This window comes from Monopterus albus, unplaced genomic scaffold, assembly GCF_001952655.1.
Source record: "Monopterus albus unplaced genomic scaffold, M_albus_1.0 scaffold20.1, whole genome shotgun sequence".
Lineage (NCBI taxonomy): Eukaryota > Metazoa > Chordata > Actinopteri > Synbranchiformes > Synbranchidae > Monopterus > Monopterus albus.
The window spans coordinates 2,023,075-2,042,153 of record NW_018127900.1 but is presented as its reverse complement, the minus strand read 5'-3'; the positions used below and the strand labels follow the sequence as shown (position 1 = coordinate 2,042,153).

General features: G+C 39.1%; 1 protein-coding gene across 1 annotated transcript in view; it reads right to left on the bottom strand.

Moving 5' to 3' along the window:
* The window catches only part of hsd17b4 (hydroxysteroid (17-beta) dehydrogenase 4), an 18,981-nt gene extending 1,768 nt beyond the window's left edge, over positions 1 to 17,213 (bottom strand). Inside the window, exons 1-24 of the mRNA XM_020593869.1 lie at positions 17,055 to 17,213; positions 16,263 to 16,316; positions 15,130 to 15,237; positions 14,453 to 14,512; positions 14,330 to 14,351; positions 14,104 to 14,150; positions 13,439 to 13,523; positions 11,507 to 11,694; positions 10,066 to 10,157; positions 9,899 to 9,923; positions 9,652 to 9,780; positions 8,025 to 8,128; positions 6,453 to 6,565; positions 6,203 to 6,326; positions 5,911 to 5,962; positions 5,206 to 5,277; positions 3,636 to 3,739; positions 3,469 to 3,534; positions 3,040 to 3,109; positions 2,792 to 2,898; positions 2,273 to 2,359; positions 2,054 to 2,140; positions 1,757 to 1,895; positions 19 to 146 (exon numbers count right to left, since the gene is read on the bottom strand). Coding sequence (XP_020449525.1) covers positions 19 to 146; positions 1,757 to 1,895; positions 2,054 to 2,140; positions 2,273 to 2,359; positions 2,792 to 2,898; positions 3,040 to 3,109; positions 3,469 to 3,534; positions 3,636 to 3,739; positions 5,206 to 5,277; positions 5,911 to 5,962; positions 6,203 to 6,326; positions 6,453 to 6,565; positions 8,025 to 8,128; positions 9,652 to 9,780; positions 9,899 to 9,923; positions 10,066 to 10,157; positions 11,507 to 11,694; positions 13,439 to 13,523; positions 14,104 to 14,150; positions 14,330 to 14,351; positions 14,453 to 14,512; positions 15,130 to 15,237; positions 16,263 to 16,316; positions 17,055 to 17,106 — 2,115 coding nt within the window. The 5' untranslated portion in view covers positions 17,107 to 17,213. The remainder of the gene's footprint in view (positions 1 to 18; positions 147 to 1,756; positions 1,896 to 2,053; positions 2,141 to 2,272; positions 2,360 to 2,791; positions 2,899 to 3,039; positions 3,110 to 3,468; positions 3,535 to 3,635; positions 3,740 to 5,205; positions 5,278 to 5,910; positions 5,963 to 6,202; positions 6,327 to 6,452; positions 6,566 to 8,024; positions 8,129 to 9,651; positions 9,781 to 9,898; positions 9,924 to 10,065; positions 10,158 to 11,506; positions 11,695 to 13,438; positions 13,524 to 14,103; positions 14,151 to 14,329; positions 14,352 to 14,452; positions 14,513 to 15,129; positions 15,238 to 16,262; positions 16,317 to 17,054) is intronic.
* Between the last annotated feature and the right edge of the window lie 1,866 nt (positions 17,214 to 19,079).

The following is a 19,079-nucleotide window of genomic DNA, read 5'->3' as shown; positions in this document are numbered from 1 at the left end:
CGACTGCTTGTGTGTTACCTTCTGAGGGTTGAGTTTCCCCTGCACCACCTCCATGAAGTCTTCATCTGACAATGTGAGGGTCACATCCACCTTCCCGCTGAAAGGGCCTTTATGCAAGGAGCCACTGCCGTTCTTCAGATCAATGGCTAGAAGACAACAGGATAAAAAAAAAAGAGAAGATGAAGGAATAAATCATACACCACCACTTGTAGCTTCACCTTCGCTGAGCTGGCTGCCTTGTCTCCACACCTCATTTGTGTTTGGAGTTATTATTCAGGCATTAGCCCAGATTTTTGGCCTAGTTTTAATGGTTTGACAGCTTGTTAGCAAAATGTTAATCTGGGTCAATTAACTTGTCAAAATTAGAACTCATGCTGACATTTCAGCCGTTGTTTCAAGGACAAATGTCATAATGTCATAGTGAATCATGTTTTCAGACTGATTGCTGGGACCAACAAATGTAGTGTGACACACTCACGTTCCCGATGTTACAGCCCCATCATAAAATCTGTTCTTTATTTCATATATATAGAAAATGTTCATAAATGTTCTTAATTCTGATGTGCCACAACCTGCTGCTTGGCTTCCCACACATATTAACACTCTATCCTGTTTGTATTGCTGCAGTTTTTCTTGCTTTAATCACATGAAACATTTACTTTTCCATTGTGTGTATAGTACCTGTACTTATGTCTCTACTTCACCGTGTTTGTGCTTTTTAAACAGATTAATAAACATTCAGCACAAACACGACAGCATCCAACAGACCAGAGGCACAGTCCTTACCAGTCACAACTGAGAAATTAACATAGGCAAGTTCATGCATGAATGCATGTGATATTCAGTACAATGTCCTCATTATCAGGGCCAAAATCTCACTGGTAGGTGAGCCAAGACCGGCTGCCACTTATTATAAAACAGATTGTCATTTCCCTTCAAAGTGACAGAAGTTCCACTGGGAGAATCGTGTATATTTCTTGCTACCACTGCAATACAGTTGGGGGCTTTTCTTTAATCCACTGAAACAGGATGCATCTCCTTGCCAACAGTAAAAGCTTTGCTATTAAAGTGTACTGTGTAGGGGGGCCCTGAGTTCTCAGAGGGAAGTCCCAGTAGACAACAATGCAGGCTGCATCTTAATTTGTGAGTGGTGGAACCAAATGCCTTCACTATGTTTTTCCAGTATCAGTTTAAATATATGTGCACATGCTATTTTATAAAGTGTGTTCCCATTTTTTCTTATATTTTATATAAAGGGGGACAGACCAGGATTGATTTTGTGCAGGATCCCTACCGACTCCCACTCAGGCTGAACCTGTAGATTTGGTTCAGTCCTGACGTCTGCCTTCCACTTACAGTTGAAGTCAGAGGTTTACTCACACTTAGGTTGAAGTTATTAAAACTGATTTATTTTTTTAAACCACTCCATAGATGTCATGTTAAACTCTTTGTTTTGGCAAATCAGGTAATGTTTATAGGATCAAATGTCAAGAGTTGTGACAAACTAAGTTTAAATGCATTTGGCTAAAGTGTATGTAAACTCCTGACTTTAACTGTATATTTCATCAGTGCTATGCTGGTAAGGGAGCTGTAGCTTCTGCTAAAACCAAGTTTGTTTGTTATTGTGTTTGTTTCTAACAGCAGAAAGGGTTTCTCCTTATGGAGTAAGTAAGATCAGAACTATTATTTTTCCCATAATGCAATGACACTGAATTTGTTATGTTTAATGCATTTCTACAGCGTTCAGTACACTTACTCCATTGTGCAGCATTCTTGCCATCTTTGGTGATCTCCCAGCCGAACACAGCGTTGACCTTCTTCACCAACTCTGAGCCCAAGTCTTTAATACGACGCCCGATCTCTGCAAACACCAGCTCGCTCTGAAGGCCGCCTCCCTGTGCAAAAGGTACCCACAGCGATAGCACCAGTTATAAGATAGTGCTATTTTCATACAAACTTGATTTTGTCTAAATTAACTACAAAGCTAAGAGGAAACATCAGGCTCTGTAAAGGAATCCAGAAGGAAGAGAGTTGTTCTTTCAGACTGCTGTACCTGACTGAGATTTTCTGGAGAAGCATTTGATGTGACATGTAAATCCACATAGGCCCCTGACAGCACAAGTGTATCGGTCTCCTTCACCTAGACGAATAAGAAGAGCGCACCACATGCAGAACATTCACAAAAGAACATCACTGAAATGACAAGTCAGATGCATTTTTGTCCATAAATCTGTAATGATGCTTGTCACCCACACTAATGCCATACACTGACTTTGCACTGGAGGTGAATCCTGTTGCCTTCCTTCCACATCTCAGTCTGTAGTGACTGACCCGGCATCACTGGCTTCACAAAGCGAACCTGAGAGGAAGAGATGAATTGAGAGGGTGGTGGATCTGCAATGAACTGTATTTCAGTTGATTTGACAGCTTTGATTGGTCACTCCACTTCTAGTTGCAAAACAGTAAGATGGTAGCCACCGCATTCACAATATTTTAGTTTCATTTTTACGTAGTGGAGAGAAGTGGTGATGTCCATAAACATCAGTGGTCCCAACTGTGCTGATGATGTCACCTGTTCATGTGTTGATGCATGTTACTGAGATTTCCTTTGGATTTAACCACAGGAAAAAAAAAAATTTTTTTTTTAAAAGGTAAAGGGAAGAATTTTGTGCTGCTGAGTTTAATGTCATGTCATAAATCATATGAAAAACCTTTCATATCCGTGGTTCTTGCACAAGGCCCAATGACTCATAAAATGTTTGACAGGACTTAAATTACAGGTAATGGCTACCTTGATTGCCTTGAATCTGGAGGGGTCGTTGTCTGCAAACTGCTTGAGGACATGTCTTGCAGCGAAGCCAAATGAGCACAAACCATGCAGGATGGGAGCCTCGAAGCCTGACCAAAGAGCATATATAAATGAAATCATCACACATCATTTGACTTAAAAGCCCAGGGGATGATTTAGTTCCGATCAAAATCAATTTAGACATCTTTGATGGAAAAAATACAATACAGAACAAATGTAGAGATGTTCACCTGCCATAGCAGCAAAGCTGGGGTCTACGTGAAGAGGGTTCCAGTCTCCACTCAGACGGTACAAAGCCGCCTGCGACCACAGGGAAAATAAACATTGTTTAGACCTATATCTAATTCACAAATTCCTGAACATCTCATGCACAGATGTGAAATGAAATAAAAAATTTTGTGAAGGCAATAGAGGAGATGCATAAAATAAGGTCTTTGACATGATACAGTCATTTTAATTCCCCTTTTATTTTGATTTCCTGCTGCATCATACAGTCTGACTTCTATTTTTCAGATAGTATAAAAACCTTGTTCAACACTTCTGCCTTGCCTTCACATTGTCTAAAAAAAAAACAAAAACAAAACAATCTTCTATTCCATCCACGTATTATCAATACAGCTTTATTTATTCAGCAACAAAACCTGCACAGACACACTCACTTGGTCTCTTGTGGTAGAATCAATCACCACAGCATCTGGTGCCCGACGAGGTGGAGAAAGAGGAGGCTGGAGGAAACAGCACACAAATACAGCAAATCAAATACAAGACATTTATTTTTGAGGATTTTGTTCATTTTGGAAAAGCAACTTGAACGCAGACTACGCACTTTGGCTTTCTCTGAGGCTCTCCTCCCTCCGAACCCCCCGGCTCCGACCACAAACACTGAAAACTGGTTGTAACACACCAGCTCGGCGCCGTTGTAGGTGTTCACTGGAAACCAGCACAGGTGTAGAATTCAAAACCATATCCATAGCAGAAATATTCAGAACCTTTACTTATGTCAAAGTAGCAACACTACAGTGAGATAATAGTACAAGTTAAAGGCATACAAAAATTAATCAGCAAAAGAAACAAAGCAAATGTAAAGGCCACTGTCAGTGGTATACTATGATGTATATTTTTGGATTATTATTACTACTTCAGCATTCATGTGTAGGCAGAATATTAGTGAGTATTTAAAAGGCATCCTGTGGAGTTTTGGACACATAGGAGCATTTTTAAACTTTTCAAAAGAATTGTATGCCTTTATTACAGAAGGACAAAGAATGTTTATGTCTTCAGGTCCTCGATTTGTTTATCTTGTACAACACAAAAGCACAAGTGCTGCAATACAGTTTAGTGTCCTGCAGCCAATTTCAACCTATTCCACTGATCGATAGCCAGCAAAGGGCAGAGAAGACGACTTTTCACTAGCAAACACTGATACTTTAAAAATCAGCTTTGCAAATATTTTATGAGGAAGGAAATGCATTCAACACATTTGTTAGGCCTCAAGGTGAGTGTTCATCTACCAGAACACTCTACAGGGCATCTACAGTACAAGTCACTGTAGAGGGGGGGGGGAAAGTAGACTAGAAGATCTGAGGTGTGATGTACAAGTTCAAAAAAAAAAATTGTCCTAAAACTACAGCATTTTACACTTTTAGCTAATGATTGTACTATCCTGGGTGAGGTTGTGATAAACCTTGCGTCAGTGCAGAGACAAATCTAGAATCTTGGACTAGTTTGTCATTTCTCACATTAAACTCAGTACTTGTGTACAGTAGTAAAAGTTGATTAAAGAGACAAATGCACTGCTGTTATTAAGTTAGCATCACTTGCCTGGTAATCATTTTTAATGGTATGCTACATATCGTGACATTAAATATAATAATAAATACACATTTCTTCATTAGAGCCCATTCATAGTGAAACCAGAGCAGGAGGTGGACTGTGAAGAGACAATTAGCAGCTGTCAGAGGGAATCAGATCCAGACTGCAGTCAGTGTACTGGCTGGTTAATTCCATTAGGTTCATTCAAAATATAACTAGGCATAAATATGAACAAACTGCTTCTGCAGGATGCTACTGTGATGTGCCGTCTTACCCAGAAATAACTAATTCACACCGAGGATAACAGAAGCTGACTGGTTTAGTGTGTGTAAAGAAATCAGGTCCTCAGGTCCCCTGTTGTTCGTTTTAATTCGGATTAATTATAGATCAGAGTGGTTCTATCACCCATCAGTGATGAATTGTCAAAAAGAAATACGAGAGGTTCTCAGTCCATTATTTCAATCCCGGCAGACACAGACTGTAAATCAACTTTCTTTAATTCAGCCTGAGAGTCAGCTTTCAGGAAGACACATTAAACTGGTGAAAACAACTGTTGTGCAGCCTTAAGGCAAAAGAAAACTCACCATCCAGGAGGACGACTGCTCCGGATCCTTTGTCCAGCACATCTGCTATGGTGGTCTCAGAGGTGAGTTTACCTGAAAATGTGTTTTAACCATTTACTTCCTACTTTAATAATGTATCATAATCGGGCCCCGCACATCTGTAATATTATTTCTTGTACTTCATGACATATTTCCACCCTATGTCTCATCTACTTAAACAATTTTTTCCTACATTTTTAAGGTATTTCCACAAAACAGGGCTCCTGAAACATCTTACTTGCACCTGCATTGAAAAATGAATTAATGGTGAAAATAATTAGTTGCAGCTATAATCTATATAATACAAGAAATAAAAGGCATCGTCAGGTGTGAAAATATAAAATAATGGAAAGTAACACTGATACTGACCAAAATAAACTGGGTTCACTTTGTACAAATGAGATGGCTACGCTCTTTGGTTAGACGAGGACAAACTGAAACTTAGTAAACAGGTTCAAGGTCTTTTTCTATCGTACAATGGTCTGAATGTCTTCATCCAGATGGTTAAAAGTGTCTGAGAATTCTTGAACTATCTTCAAAAAGAGCAGCAATTTACACTCAGACTGATCCCACTGATGTGACATGCTATATACAGTAACATTAATACAAGTAAAAGCTTTTATCAATATGTAAAATCAACTACTTGTACACAAACTGCATGTACTTTAATAGCAATGAAGGAAATACCTGAGGTTGGTAAAGGTCTGTAAAGCTCCAGATAGTGCTCTCCATGCAGCACCTACCAGAAAACATCACAGCAGCTGTGATATATGATCAAACCAAGTCTTAGTCTTATTAGCACGAGTAGTGTGGGTATTACTAGTGTTCTTCTTGTGTGCAAGTGTGTGTGAAATATACCATGTTGATACAAACAGGCATAAGGATTAGACGGTATACGTGCAGAGCAAACTCAGACTTGCACACAGGTAACGTCATACACCCACAGACAATTAGGACATTAATGTGCATGTTTTCTAACCCGTGTCAAATCCATGTTGAGTCCAGGGACTGAGTTCAGCCCACCCTCCAACATGGCTGCCTGGGAGGGAATGACCCCGAAGGTAGGGAGGCAGCTGAAGTCTGGATGGCCCTCATACAGGAACCTACATGAAGATATTACTCTTAGGTACAGCAATTATCATTTCTTTCAGTTGAATTTTTCTCATGCTAACCTTTCAGACACCTTGAGGCAGTTGGAGTCGTTAGCACAGACACACAAAGATACACACCTGAGATGGTCGGGGTCTCTGGTGGACATGCCGACCCCCAGTGCATAGAGGATACACTGGGTGTTGTTGAAGCTGAACGTGCTCGCTGGCAGCTTTTGTCCCACGGCCTCATTCTGAGAGGAGGGCAGAGCAGAGGGATTTTAGTGCCAATTGTCCTGTGATTTAGACAGAGAAAATTAATATGCAATTTTAAGAGTTTCCAGAAAAGTAATAAGGTTCATTTCATGGTAGAGGAGTTTCACAGCTCAACCCCTGAATACAAAGGCTTTATAAAATACTACACATACAGTCTGAGTGAATTTATTAGTCTTTGGAAATATACCATATAGCTGAAACAGCACACACCAAGACAAACCTTTCTAAACAGTTGTATGTAGAAATGTCCTGGTAGCCTTATTTCATAGAATCGGTATTGACCAGAATAAAACTGATCCAATTCTCTATTGGAGTGGACTCAGTTGCATTTTTGAGATGCTTGTCCCAGCCAACCAATAAGCTATTATATTGATCAATCCAGCTGCCTACACTGCCTCGGGGTTTAGGCACGTAGCTGGAACATAACGCCTATTTTTGCACATAAAATACTCCCCAGAATCCACCAAAACAAAAGAAAGCTCACTACTTCCAAGCAGAACTCCACCAAAAAAGAGAAATATATCAAGAACAGTAAAAACACATGTTCTATCATCTGTTACATCAATCCTACTGAATATGGCAGTTTGTGTACTGCATTATACAGACAGGCATTTCTGATAGTCTGTCCACCCTATTTGTACCCATGATGGTTTAAGATTATTAAACCTCTGTGCAGTGGAGAGTTGCATAAATACAGTAAATACAAGCACAGTGTGACATAACTTCAGCAATCATGTGCCACATACAACAACGGAGATACAAATGCAACCAACACACGATAGTAGCTCTACACAAATATACTGTACAAAATATAGACACACATTCTTAGCACAAAGCTAAGTCAGCTGGGGACACAATGGTGGCTCAAGGCTACTATGTGACTCTGTTTCAAATCCCCAGTCCAGACAAACACACACACACACATGCCAGAATCTCAGTGACACCAGAAACAGAGGGCCCTGGATATCATTTCACATTTGAGGTACTGAATCATGATATATTACTAAAGCATTTAATAACTTTGAAGCAAGCTACTAAGTTTTATTAATGTCTCACAGGACATAAAAACAGATTTCATCAAAAGTGAGTGATATATAATTTTGAAAAGGTTAATCTGTCTACTACCATACGATGACTTGTACATTAAGCTAAAAAAAGAAAAAGTGTACTGATGTGACCCTTTATCCTGTTTAGTAATGTTTTGATGCATAAAAAAAACTGTTAGGCAACATACACAAGAATATTTAGAAGTGTTTTATGTGAAGGCTGTTGTAAAGCTCACATCAGGCCAACAGATCACATTCTGAATCATTTAAAATTACATTACCGAAATACTGTCAACATTTGTTCTTTCTTCTAAAAAGATTACAGTGGCAGTTTCACCTTTTTGCAGACACTACGACACTTTTCAAGTACAGTATAGGCACATCGACTCACAGGATTGATCCCTGAAGCCAAGGCTGCAACAGCTGTTGGATTTGAACTGACTTCTCCCTCCGACTCCACTTGAAACAGCACACTCACAACTGACTGCGCGGCTTCTACACGGAGGCAAGAGATAATAGATGAGTGTAAGACAGCAACATACTGAGAGTTGACAGATAAAACAATTCAGTGCTACCCACTACACCTCAGCACTGTCAATCTTATCATTTTACCTAGGTACCCATTCTTCATATGTGGTTTAATCCAGGCTAATACTGTATTATTCAGTCAATTTTATCCCATTAATTCTCATCGATCTAACTTCACAGCCAGATAGCATAGCCTAGCATAAAGACTGAAAACAATGGGAGACAACTAGCCTGGCTCAGTCTATAACCTAATTTAGCCAGCTGCTGGTGGTAGCTTTATATTCCATACACAGTAGAGTGGTGTCAATCTTCTCCTTCCTCTCTCTGCAAAAGCAAAATATATTCCTATCAGGAAACTGAATGTATAGAGTAAAATGTACAAGTTGGCATTTGCTGACAATTCTCTACAAATCGTTATCAAATGTCATGTTTCTGGGTGTCACTGGTTTGATATGAGACAAACCTTTAGCAGAACAGTCTACACAGTTTGTTTATTTAACACCATTCACTCAGATAATCATTAAACAGCACGTTTTCAGAAATGAGCTTTAAAACTCAAGTTAAATGGATCAAAGTGAAGTTAAACAGAATACAAGGGAAACTTAAACAATAAGAATTTTGATACAACACGTACTGATCCAGGAGCAGCTTTGTGGATGTGAGAGCCACTTGCGTTGAATATAAACATGACATTGGTTGTTTACATACTGAGTCAACACTGTGTGTTCCAGTTCGGCTAAAAATATAATGTAAATATATCCAGCCAGGTAACACGCTATGAATACAGATTCAGTCGACACAAACGGAGACAGGTGAGACGACCGAGGAAAGAGAGAGGAAAAACTACAGCTACTAATTTCTGTCACGCTGGCAGGCAGTTACAGAACAGATGCAGCAACAAGTCTCTGTAATAATATACAAATGAGAAGGTACTACAAAGCCATGCTAATGAGGCCAACTAGTGCCCTGTGGGACTGACACCAACATTCAGTTGATGTTAGCACAGCCATCCTTTCTTCAAATGTATATTTGTAGAGAGGGATGGGGGAGGCGGAGAGAAATCATAATCAACACTGCCACCCTCTTGTTTGCATGCGACCTTTTGGGAACAGGCTTGTTCATACTCATCATATTCACCTTCACTTCTTTTCTCCACCTTATTCACTTCATCTCAACGCCATTGTTCCCTTGGTCTTATTAATAAACATTTTGTATACAGATGAGGTGACAGCACAAGGGCTCTTTCAGCTGAAAACTGAGTTCATGTTGTGTCTTACTCTCACAAAAGCTCAGTCACACACTGACTTCCACACTAACTATGTGTTTTTTCTCTAATTGCAGAGAAATAGTGTAGTTGATCTCTCCCAAGGCAGTGTCTTTTAGTTCCACCCAATACAGGCTAATCACACCTATAATTATAAGTATATATAAAAGCACTAATATATGCATATATGTGTGTGAGTATGTATTCAGGCCACTGCACTACTGACCTCGTATAGTCGTAGGCTTGGTGGCATCTGTAAAATCACAGATTTTGTCCCAGTGGTCCCTGACAGCCTCAGGAGTCATGGGTTGGTTTTTCTGTCTCACAATGTGGCCCTGAGAACGCTCCCAGCGCACTGCACACATGGACACACACAAAAAGAGGTCATTGCTTAATGAAAATTAAACACACACTTTACTAGTGAACCAGGGGCTAATGAATATCATTTCCTCAGGAGAAGCACACAAACTCACATTTACCAATCCAGCCTGCACCGACCTGAAAGGAGACAAAATATGAGCAGATACACAGATATTAAAACAATACAGTCTCTGAATGAACAAATAATGACAACCTGAAAGCCACTCAGTGACAAAAAGACACACAAAAGGACTAAGGAAGAATACGGTTTCCGATATACCTCAAACAGTCCTCCGTTTTCTTGGCATTGATCATGACAGAGCCACAGGACCAGGGGAGCAACATACTCAGGCTTCAGAGATGCCACAAGGTCTAAATCAAAGCATAACACATACAAATGCAATATTCTAGAGCTTCTTTTTATTGCACATCTGTCATACAGAAACTCCTAAAAGAGTTTATTGTTAAAAGTATGGCATGTTTAATTTTCTCATTTTGAAAACACTATGAGTCTGTATAAGGGCAGTCTGCCATCTAAGATATGTTACCTGTTGTGCAAATACTAAATACAAACATGCACCAATACCGGCACGTGAAGCATGAAACAGAATAACTTCTGCGAATATAAAATGTGATTGAAAGCTAAACCGCCCATTTCTGGATGTATATTGAAGCCTTGAATAATAGCTACTTATTATCACACGATAAATCCTAAATATATTGGAAAAAAGTCATGAAAATATAGCACAGGATTTTTAATTCCCTGTATAAACCATCCATGATTTAATATGTAAACTGAAAATATTGGTACCCTTTAGTCATCACAACTAGGTGATACCAAAAAGGCATTCTGCTTCACTGCACTGAAATGTTTAATAATACAGGTTTGTTGGTTATTAGAAAAGACTGAATCAGTGAAAGTCAACACATGGAACTGAGCCATTTTCTTAGGTGAGGCCATCCTGTCACAGTTGGCACAGTGCGGTGTGACAGATGCTACTGTAGACCAGCGCAGCAGGGCAACAGAACCACTCCTTTACTTTGTCACTTAATGCCCAGGTCAGAGTATGTACAATATGCTGATGATCTATAGACATTTCAAGATACTGAGTCTTAATAGCCTTAGGCGATCCTTTGGAAAACACAACAGATGCCAAAAACTGCCTTTTTAAATTGCTGACAAGATGACATTTTAGTTTTTTTGTTTTAGATAGTGTTTATATGCAGCATATCCATGTTTGTGAGATATCCCAAGCTATAATTCATTGTGCATATTCATTTTAACATGAAGAATCCAGATGTTTCATTGGCATACTTACGTTTTTGTGAATATTCGGTAGCCTATAGTAAAATGAGGAGGCCAGAGCCACCTGCTGAAATCAGCTGCTGACACAATAATACTTTTAAAGCACTTAGTGGGTGCATGATTTCATCATGGTTGTTGGAACACAAAAACAAACACCTCTTCAATATTTCAAATTTGCATGTCAAACGGAGTGCTGTTGCCTCACATTTTGTAAATCAACATTACATGGGAATTACATTATGCAGCTGCGCTAAAAAGATAAGCTATGGTTAAAATCCATTCGTCTACTTTAGCCTGTCCAAAACATGTACAGTATATATATATATATATGTGTGAGCAAACAAATAATTAGCAAACCACCGCAGTATGCATTCTAAAGAAAAAAGAAAAAAAAAAATCACATCTCTCCATTTACCTGGGGGCATGACGGACTCTGTAAGGCGTGACCCAGCAAGAGGAGCAATACTGTTGCAGTGGACGTTGTACTTGTGGCCCTCAACGGCCAAGGTGTTTGCCATTCCCAGCATGCCCAGCTTGGCAGCACTGTAGTTGGTCTGGCCAAAGTTACCATAGATGCCTGCAGCTGAAGTCGTCATAATGATTCTGGTCATAGGCAACAAGTCGGCGTTAATGCAAAGTAACATATATTACTATGGCTTTACCTTTGAATGCACTATAAACATTAGGTGGAGGTGACTGCATACAATGACTGAACTGTTTCCCATGAGCACTGGAAGATATATTCACATCTGTGTTACAGTACTTTTGCCCAGGACCTGAGTCCGACTTGAGTCCTGATTTCCAGGACTCATGACTTGACTTGGACTTGAGTACTGATGACTTAGACTCAAGACTCAAGACTCGAGCATCGACTGCATTTGGACTCAGAAGTTGGAGAAATGGACACTGACATTTTTTTGTAACAGGCCATAATATTTAGTCATAAGATACTGATATTAAAACCAGTTCAGTCGCACCATGCTGTACCCGCACACTTCCATCAAAGCGTACACTCCACACCTTTCTATATGATTTTTATGTGTCAAATCACTGAGCTGATGCAATACAATGTCAAAAAGCATGAAATCTCAGGAACTGATACCCGCAGACCAGTAAATGACTCGTTATTCACCAATTGTGTTTAATATAGACCATGAGGACCCCAACTCAGGAAATGGAGACTGAACCCAGACTATTCCTTGATGACTCAGAGTTGACTCGGACTCAAACGCTGGGGACTTGAGACTCGACTCGGATTCGAGTCGGATTCATACTATAAAATCTGAAGTGATAGCGATTATCCTGTTTGTCTCCCTGTATAGAATTAAAGAACAGTTTTACTCCAGAACCTTCATATAAACCAACTGCACCGTTTGCAACTGTTTTCTACTCGTCTGTGATGAGCTGCTCCTAAGCTCAGTGTGATGAAATTCTCACTTCAGAATTTATAAATTAGTCTGCTTCCATTCAAGTAGAGCTGCCTGTGACAGGCATCTGTTACCTGAAGTAACATGGGAGCAAAGCTATTTGTGTGACCTTCTTCTGCAAATTATAATTCAACACATGCAAACCTCAGTAGACCTTTTTCACACTTGTCATAGCTGTAAAAAAATCACAGGTGTAATTAATAACATTAACGACTGTTCGCTATCAGAATGCAGCCATCATTGTTATTAGTTGCACCTGTGCTCTCTGCCAAGTCACTGTAAATTATGCACTGGATGTTTTGCTTCTCCTTCAAGAGGCTTTTCAAGAAATGAACAATCTCAGATGAGTGGCAGAACACCTTCAACTTCAGACCAGTAGATATTGGATTTTTTTTTTTTTTTATGCTGTACTGCTTGAAAGAATTAGACAAGTCCGCACGGACATCTTTGCTGCTTCTTGTGGAGTCATTATTTTAAATTGTAAAAATTAACCCAAAGTTCAGCATGCCCTAATTAACTAATTTCCCTCTTTGTACAAGTTACATATTTATATCCAATCTTCTGTCTTGGGCTGTTATTAGTATTCAGATTATTTCATTCACACCATGAAACCAGTGGAGCTAGATATTAAGTGATTAAAGTCAGAGTCAGAATAGGTGTATAATAACGTGGTAGCAGACATGCTTTATATGCTCATTACCTCAAGTGCATATCCTCAAGAGCCCCCTTAAAATGGAGCACATAAAAACCATTAAGTATCTTTGGTACTTTAGCTGACATCTGTATCAGGCCTTACCACACTGCCCTTTATCTTCCTGATTACAGTCCCGGCAATGGTTTGTCTGCTGAGGGTACTGTCAAACAACCCTTCCCACCTAACAGGAGGATGGCACGGTACTGTTAGTAGCTGGGCTCCTTACCTGCCAAACTTTTGATTTTTCATGTGGGTCCAGGCAGCTCGGGTCACCAAGAAGGAGCCTTTCAAGTGAATTCTGTGAATCAGGTCTGAAATGGAGAGTAATGACACAGTAAGCATTACCATAAAACACGCAACCTTATACATCAATAAGCCATAACATTATGAAGTGAATAACACTGATTATCTCGTTACAGCACAGCGGCACGGTGGGTAGCCCTGTCACCTCACAGCAAGAAGGTTCTCATCTGTGGTGTGCTGGACAAACAAGTCAGATCCAAGGGGCCCCACCTTGCAACTTATAGGACTTAAAGGATCTGCTGCTTTTATCTTGGTGCTAAATACCAGAGGACACCCTCAGCGGTCTTGTGGAATTCATGCCTTCATAGGTCAAGGCTGTTTTGGCAGCAAAAGGGGGACCTACATAATATTAGCCAGGTAGTCATAATGCTATAGCTGATCAATGACCAGTTCTGTTATTTCACACTAGAAAACTGTCGATGAGATCCAGCTTACAGTAGACTTGTAAACTCCTACACAGGCAATGGGATTTACTGGTCATAAGATACTTGGACAACACACCCACACTAAAAACAAATGTATTTCTACTTATAGCATGCCAGCACTGTGTGATTATGAGGTGAGCCAAACAAAAGATAATTTAATTACCCCAGTCCAAATCACTCATTCTGGCAAACGACTGGTCACGAAGTATCCTTGACAAAGAAAAGCAGGGAAACCATTTTAGTCTCTTGAGTCTCTGTGCCAAAAGATTCTCTTTTACGTGATGATAGTGGCCCATACACTCACTGATCTGATAACTACTAAGAAATGGCCACTCTAAAGACAAATGGATTAAACCTAAAAATGTGTGATCAAATGTAAAATGACTTACCCAGCATTGTTTACCACAATATCTGTAAACAAATTATACCATTATAATGATTTAATAATGCAGTACTTAGGATAAGTATCAGCTCTGATGACCACAGTATTGCCATACAAATGCAACACTCACCTATTCTTCCAAATGCATCCAGCGCTGTCTGGATAAGTTTCTCTCCCTCTTCTACAGAATCTGCACAACATGGACAAAACTGCACTTAGTATAGTAAGTGATGAATTATAAACTGTTTTCAATTTCAAAATTACTACATCTAGTATGGTTCTAGAAAGCTCAATTAAATGTTTTGTAGTTATAAATCTGATTCTTTGGTGCATTTGCCTTGTACATAGATTATAGATAAAAATGTTACCTGTTAGTTAAAATAACAAAAGTCAACAGAAAGATAAGTTTCAGTATTATTTACAAGAGAAGGCTGATACCCTCACCTGCAAATCGTGTTACATAATGATGTGTGATGTGACATTTTAATTGATTGCTGGGCATAATTGTTTCTTATAATAAAACATCTAGATGTTCAAGACAACTATGAAGCTGATCAAAGTCTAGTTTTGTTCTTTAAAACTATTTTTCTTTATATATGTGAGATGTACAAAGATGAGATAAGGAGATACTTTTGCCTTCAATATTTGCTAACAGCTTCATCAGTCGAACTGACAGAAATCAATATTGTTTTCGAGTCTGCCATTACATAACCCTGAATGCTACAAGGTAAGCAAGACAGAAAACAGATGGAGATGGTGTGTGAAAAGACAAAATTTAAGACATGACATCTGGTCCAAACTTCTCACCGTAGTTTGCCACGGCCTTGCCTCCCTTCGCTCTTATCTCCTCCACCACCTTATCAGCAGCTGCAGAATTCTTTCCGCCCCCTTTAGTGTCTCCCCCAAGGTCATTCACTTTATTGCAGCAAGAAGAAAAAGATTAGCAATAATGGGGTGAATTTTGCAATTCTCCAAATGTGATTAGGTTAGTAGAAGAGTGGAGCTGAGCTGATTCTTTGATTCCAGAGTTCAAGAGCAAGTTCAGTCCAGGCAACAGGGGAGGAGGAGGAATATATACACTAACTCCTGGAACTGTGCCATCTAAAAATTAGCAACATAATTTATATGACAGTCAAAGCAATGGACATTTCTCTATGACATCTCATTCTGAGGTATAATTTATCTCCTAAATCACCAAAATCGAAGGCTGCACCAACCCTACTTTCTCTCCGAGTGCCAGTTTTGATACTGTAGCTTGGGGGTAATCTGCTGATACCACGTGCCCCTAAACCCCCTGTTGCAACCTGGCCCATATTTAGACTCTTTGCAACTCACTGAATTGTTTTTATTTATTTTTTTGGACAGCAGGGATTGCTGTGATACTACAAATTCTCCCCACTGTGACTGAAGGACTGGTAGCAGAAACAATGTATTTTTCATTATTACATGCCATTTACTTTAAGCTGCTGTAATCACTGCGGGTCAGTCGTGTCAAGGCCGATGACCAGAATCTGTGACAATACCAATCCTGTGTATCGGGTTGATGCACAGAAACCTCTGACCCCACAGTCATCTCTAGCACAGGTGCAAGAATCTACTGACTTTTACTCATGCTCTCATGTCACATAATTTAAACCAGTGCTTCTTAATTTTCTGTATATGCAATCAGCAGCAAAGGTAAGATTTTAATACGGCAGCTATGGATAACATCTGGAATTATTATGGGCCTGATGTCATCATGCACACTATCTGGCCTTCTCTCAGGGGCAATGACAAAAAAATTAAAAGACATCAAATAGGGTTACAGGAGTTCACTATAACCAGAAACTAGACAAAGTATACAAAAGCAAGATCTGGTTGCCCCTAACCACAGTATGTCCACTTTGCTTGTTCTAAAAAAGTGAAGTATAAGGGGCTTAAAATGAAAATCCTTTAATTACCTACAACTGAGGCGCCTCTTTCAGCAAAAGCCAGTGCATATTCTCTGCCCAGGCCTGCAAAAACAAAAACAGATTAGTCTACTATAGTGTATACATTCGTCAAACCCTACATTTAAGGAAGTAGTGGCGAATTAGGCAGAAGTAACCATGACGTAGGTATACATAAGACCATATGTCAAAATGGGTTGACTCCTGTATGTTCAGCCAATGGCACTGACGTGTTAACACGCACTCAGAGCTTGATCCTTGCCACATTTCATTAGTGATTAGGACGATTACAACTGCAGTTTGCACTGCTTTACACTTATTGATATTATCTGTACACAGGTGACAAATGCTGTACTAAAGGGGGGCAGACCTTTGTCCTACGCTACTGACTGACTTGTGGTGTTGTGCATGTGCTCTTTCACACACTGCTATGATTATAGGCCGAGTCATTGCATTGCATGGACTTTGGCTTTGCACTTGAAGAATAAATAAGAAGAGCAAACAAACATCTATTGACAGTGACATTAATCCGATGCATGATGCATCCTCTTCTTCCAAAAGCTTCATCTGGTCTAAGGTTAACTTACATCAACGACTTTACGACTTGCAGCTGTTTGTAAAACTAGATACCGAGACTGACTGCTGAGAAGCTATCGCAACAAACTGAAAGATTTGTGCAATATTTGTTGTGATAAACAGCCTAAAAAAGGCAAGACAGCCGTAGCCGCGGATTTTACAAAACCTAACCTAAACATAACGCTGGCAGCCTAGCTAGCTAACGTTGTGTTTGCACGGCGATTTTACCTCCTCCTGCCCCAGTAACTAGCACGACTCTCCCCTCGAATGACAAAGACATTCCTGCGAGATATTACTCTGTTTCTGACCAAAAATGTTACAGAACCACCGCAGGTTATCTGAGACAGGCCAACTCAGCTGAGCCAACTTCTACACTTCCGTAATTTCAAGGGGCTGTAACCAATCAGAAACCAGGATTTTATTAACCCTTTTTTCGCCATCATTAATTGTTTACACGCTCTTGTTGTTGTTGGTTGTTGTGCAACCGATTACCTGATCAATTGAAAAATTATAAATCACTTAATTACTAATGCATTATTTCATGCACAAATAGCAAATCATTGTATTTTGTACCTCTCAAATAAGATTTCCTGTTTTCTAAATTGCATAGATTAAACAACTATTTGAGAAATAAACTGATAGGCTAATGAAAATAATTAGTAGTTGAAACCCTAATATAAAAACTTTAGTGAAATCAGTTTATGTAAACTGCTGAATTGTTATCTTTTCAATGAGCCTTAACCATTAACAAAATCTGAATTTTCATTTGAAAATTCAGTGATTTTTCCTTTATTACAAATCTTTTCATCATAACTGCAACAAACCAAGGACAAAATGATATGAACTGTGATGGTAATTATTGCAGGTGTAAATACCATTCTGCCAGTGGAAAAAAAAACTCCTTAATGTTAATTTTATTAAAAGAATATAGTCAAGAATTACATATACAGTACAGTAAATTAGCTGACTTATAGTGAAGCTTATGGTTAGGGCTGGCTATAGTGATTCTGAACCTTTCTTTACTTATGCTTTTATAGGCCTATACTGCTGGGGGGTCCTCCCACGCTGCTCTGAGCACCTCTCCTCTCCTCTACTTTCAATGCAAATGCCACTGTTGCATGTAATTAACTTTGTGTCTCCTCTCTCCAGTAGTGTGTCCTCTCCTTCTCCCTGTACCTTTCTGCAGGTAGCCCTGGCTCTGGAGCTCTACGTTTCTGATGAGCAGTCACTGATCACATTAATCTGCCCAGTGTGAGCTTGTTTCTTGTGTCTTGATCTTTTTCTTTTCCCTTTCCTCTCTCCACTTGATGACCACCCACCAAAAGCTTGGATCTGTTGGAGGTTTCTTCTGTTAAAGGGGGTTTGTCCTCCCCATTCTCACCCAGTGCTTGCTGGAGGGGGATTTTTTGCATTTTTGTTGGGATTTTGTGCTATATAAATAAGGTAAATTAAACTGAATTGGAACTGTGGTGGTCACTTAACATTTTTCTGCACAAAATATGAGGTTGAGAAGAGGAAAATGATTCAGAATTTTAATATAATATAAAGGTGGTGTTTGATTTTTGTGATATTTTACAAAGACAGTCTGGAGACGTGTGTTTTTGTTTCAGTTTTTACCAAAAATAAAATTGATAGAGAGAATAAGTTATTTTATTAAATATAGATGTAAATGATTATAATTGTCTTAATGTTTGATTACAATGGGGCGACTGTGGTTCAGATGCAATTGTAACTTCTTCAGGTTTCTTGCACCACAGAATCTAGAGGTACAAATGGCCATGTTGGTGTTGATTTGATTTGATTTGATTTATTCTTTCAAGCATGTAAAAACAGTTGATATGACAACACACATAATTTTACACTTAATCCAATATCAATTTGCTTATACCTAGTACATGCTTGAATGGAGTAGGAAGAAGTCAGACTTATCCAGTCCTACCCCATGACATCATCTTACCATCATTGGTTTGCAAGCAGTATCTCTACATAAATAATTCTCTTCTACACCACACAAGTAATATACTAAAAAAATTATAACAGAGTGTTAACATTCTTACATAATTACATTCTTAAATAATTATCTTCTACACCACACAAGTAACATACTAAAGAATTAATACAAGGTGTTAACATTCATACACCACACCCACAATGTTCCATCTAATCAATCATTAAGCCTGTTCTTGAATATATCTTGATTGACACATACCTTTATATTTATGTTTAAACTCATCAATTCTATTACTATTTTTT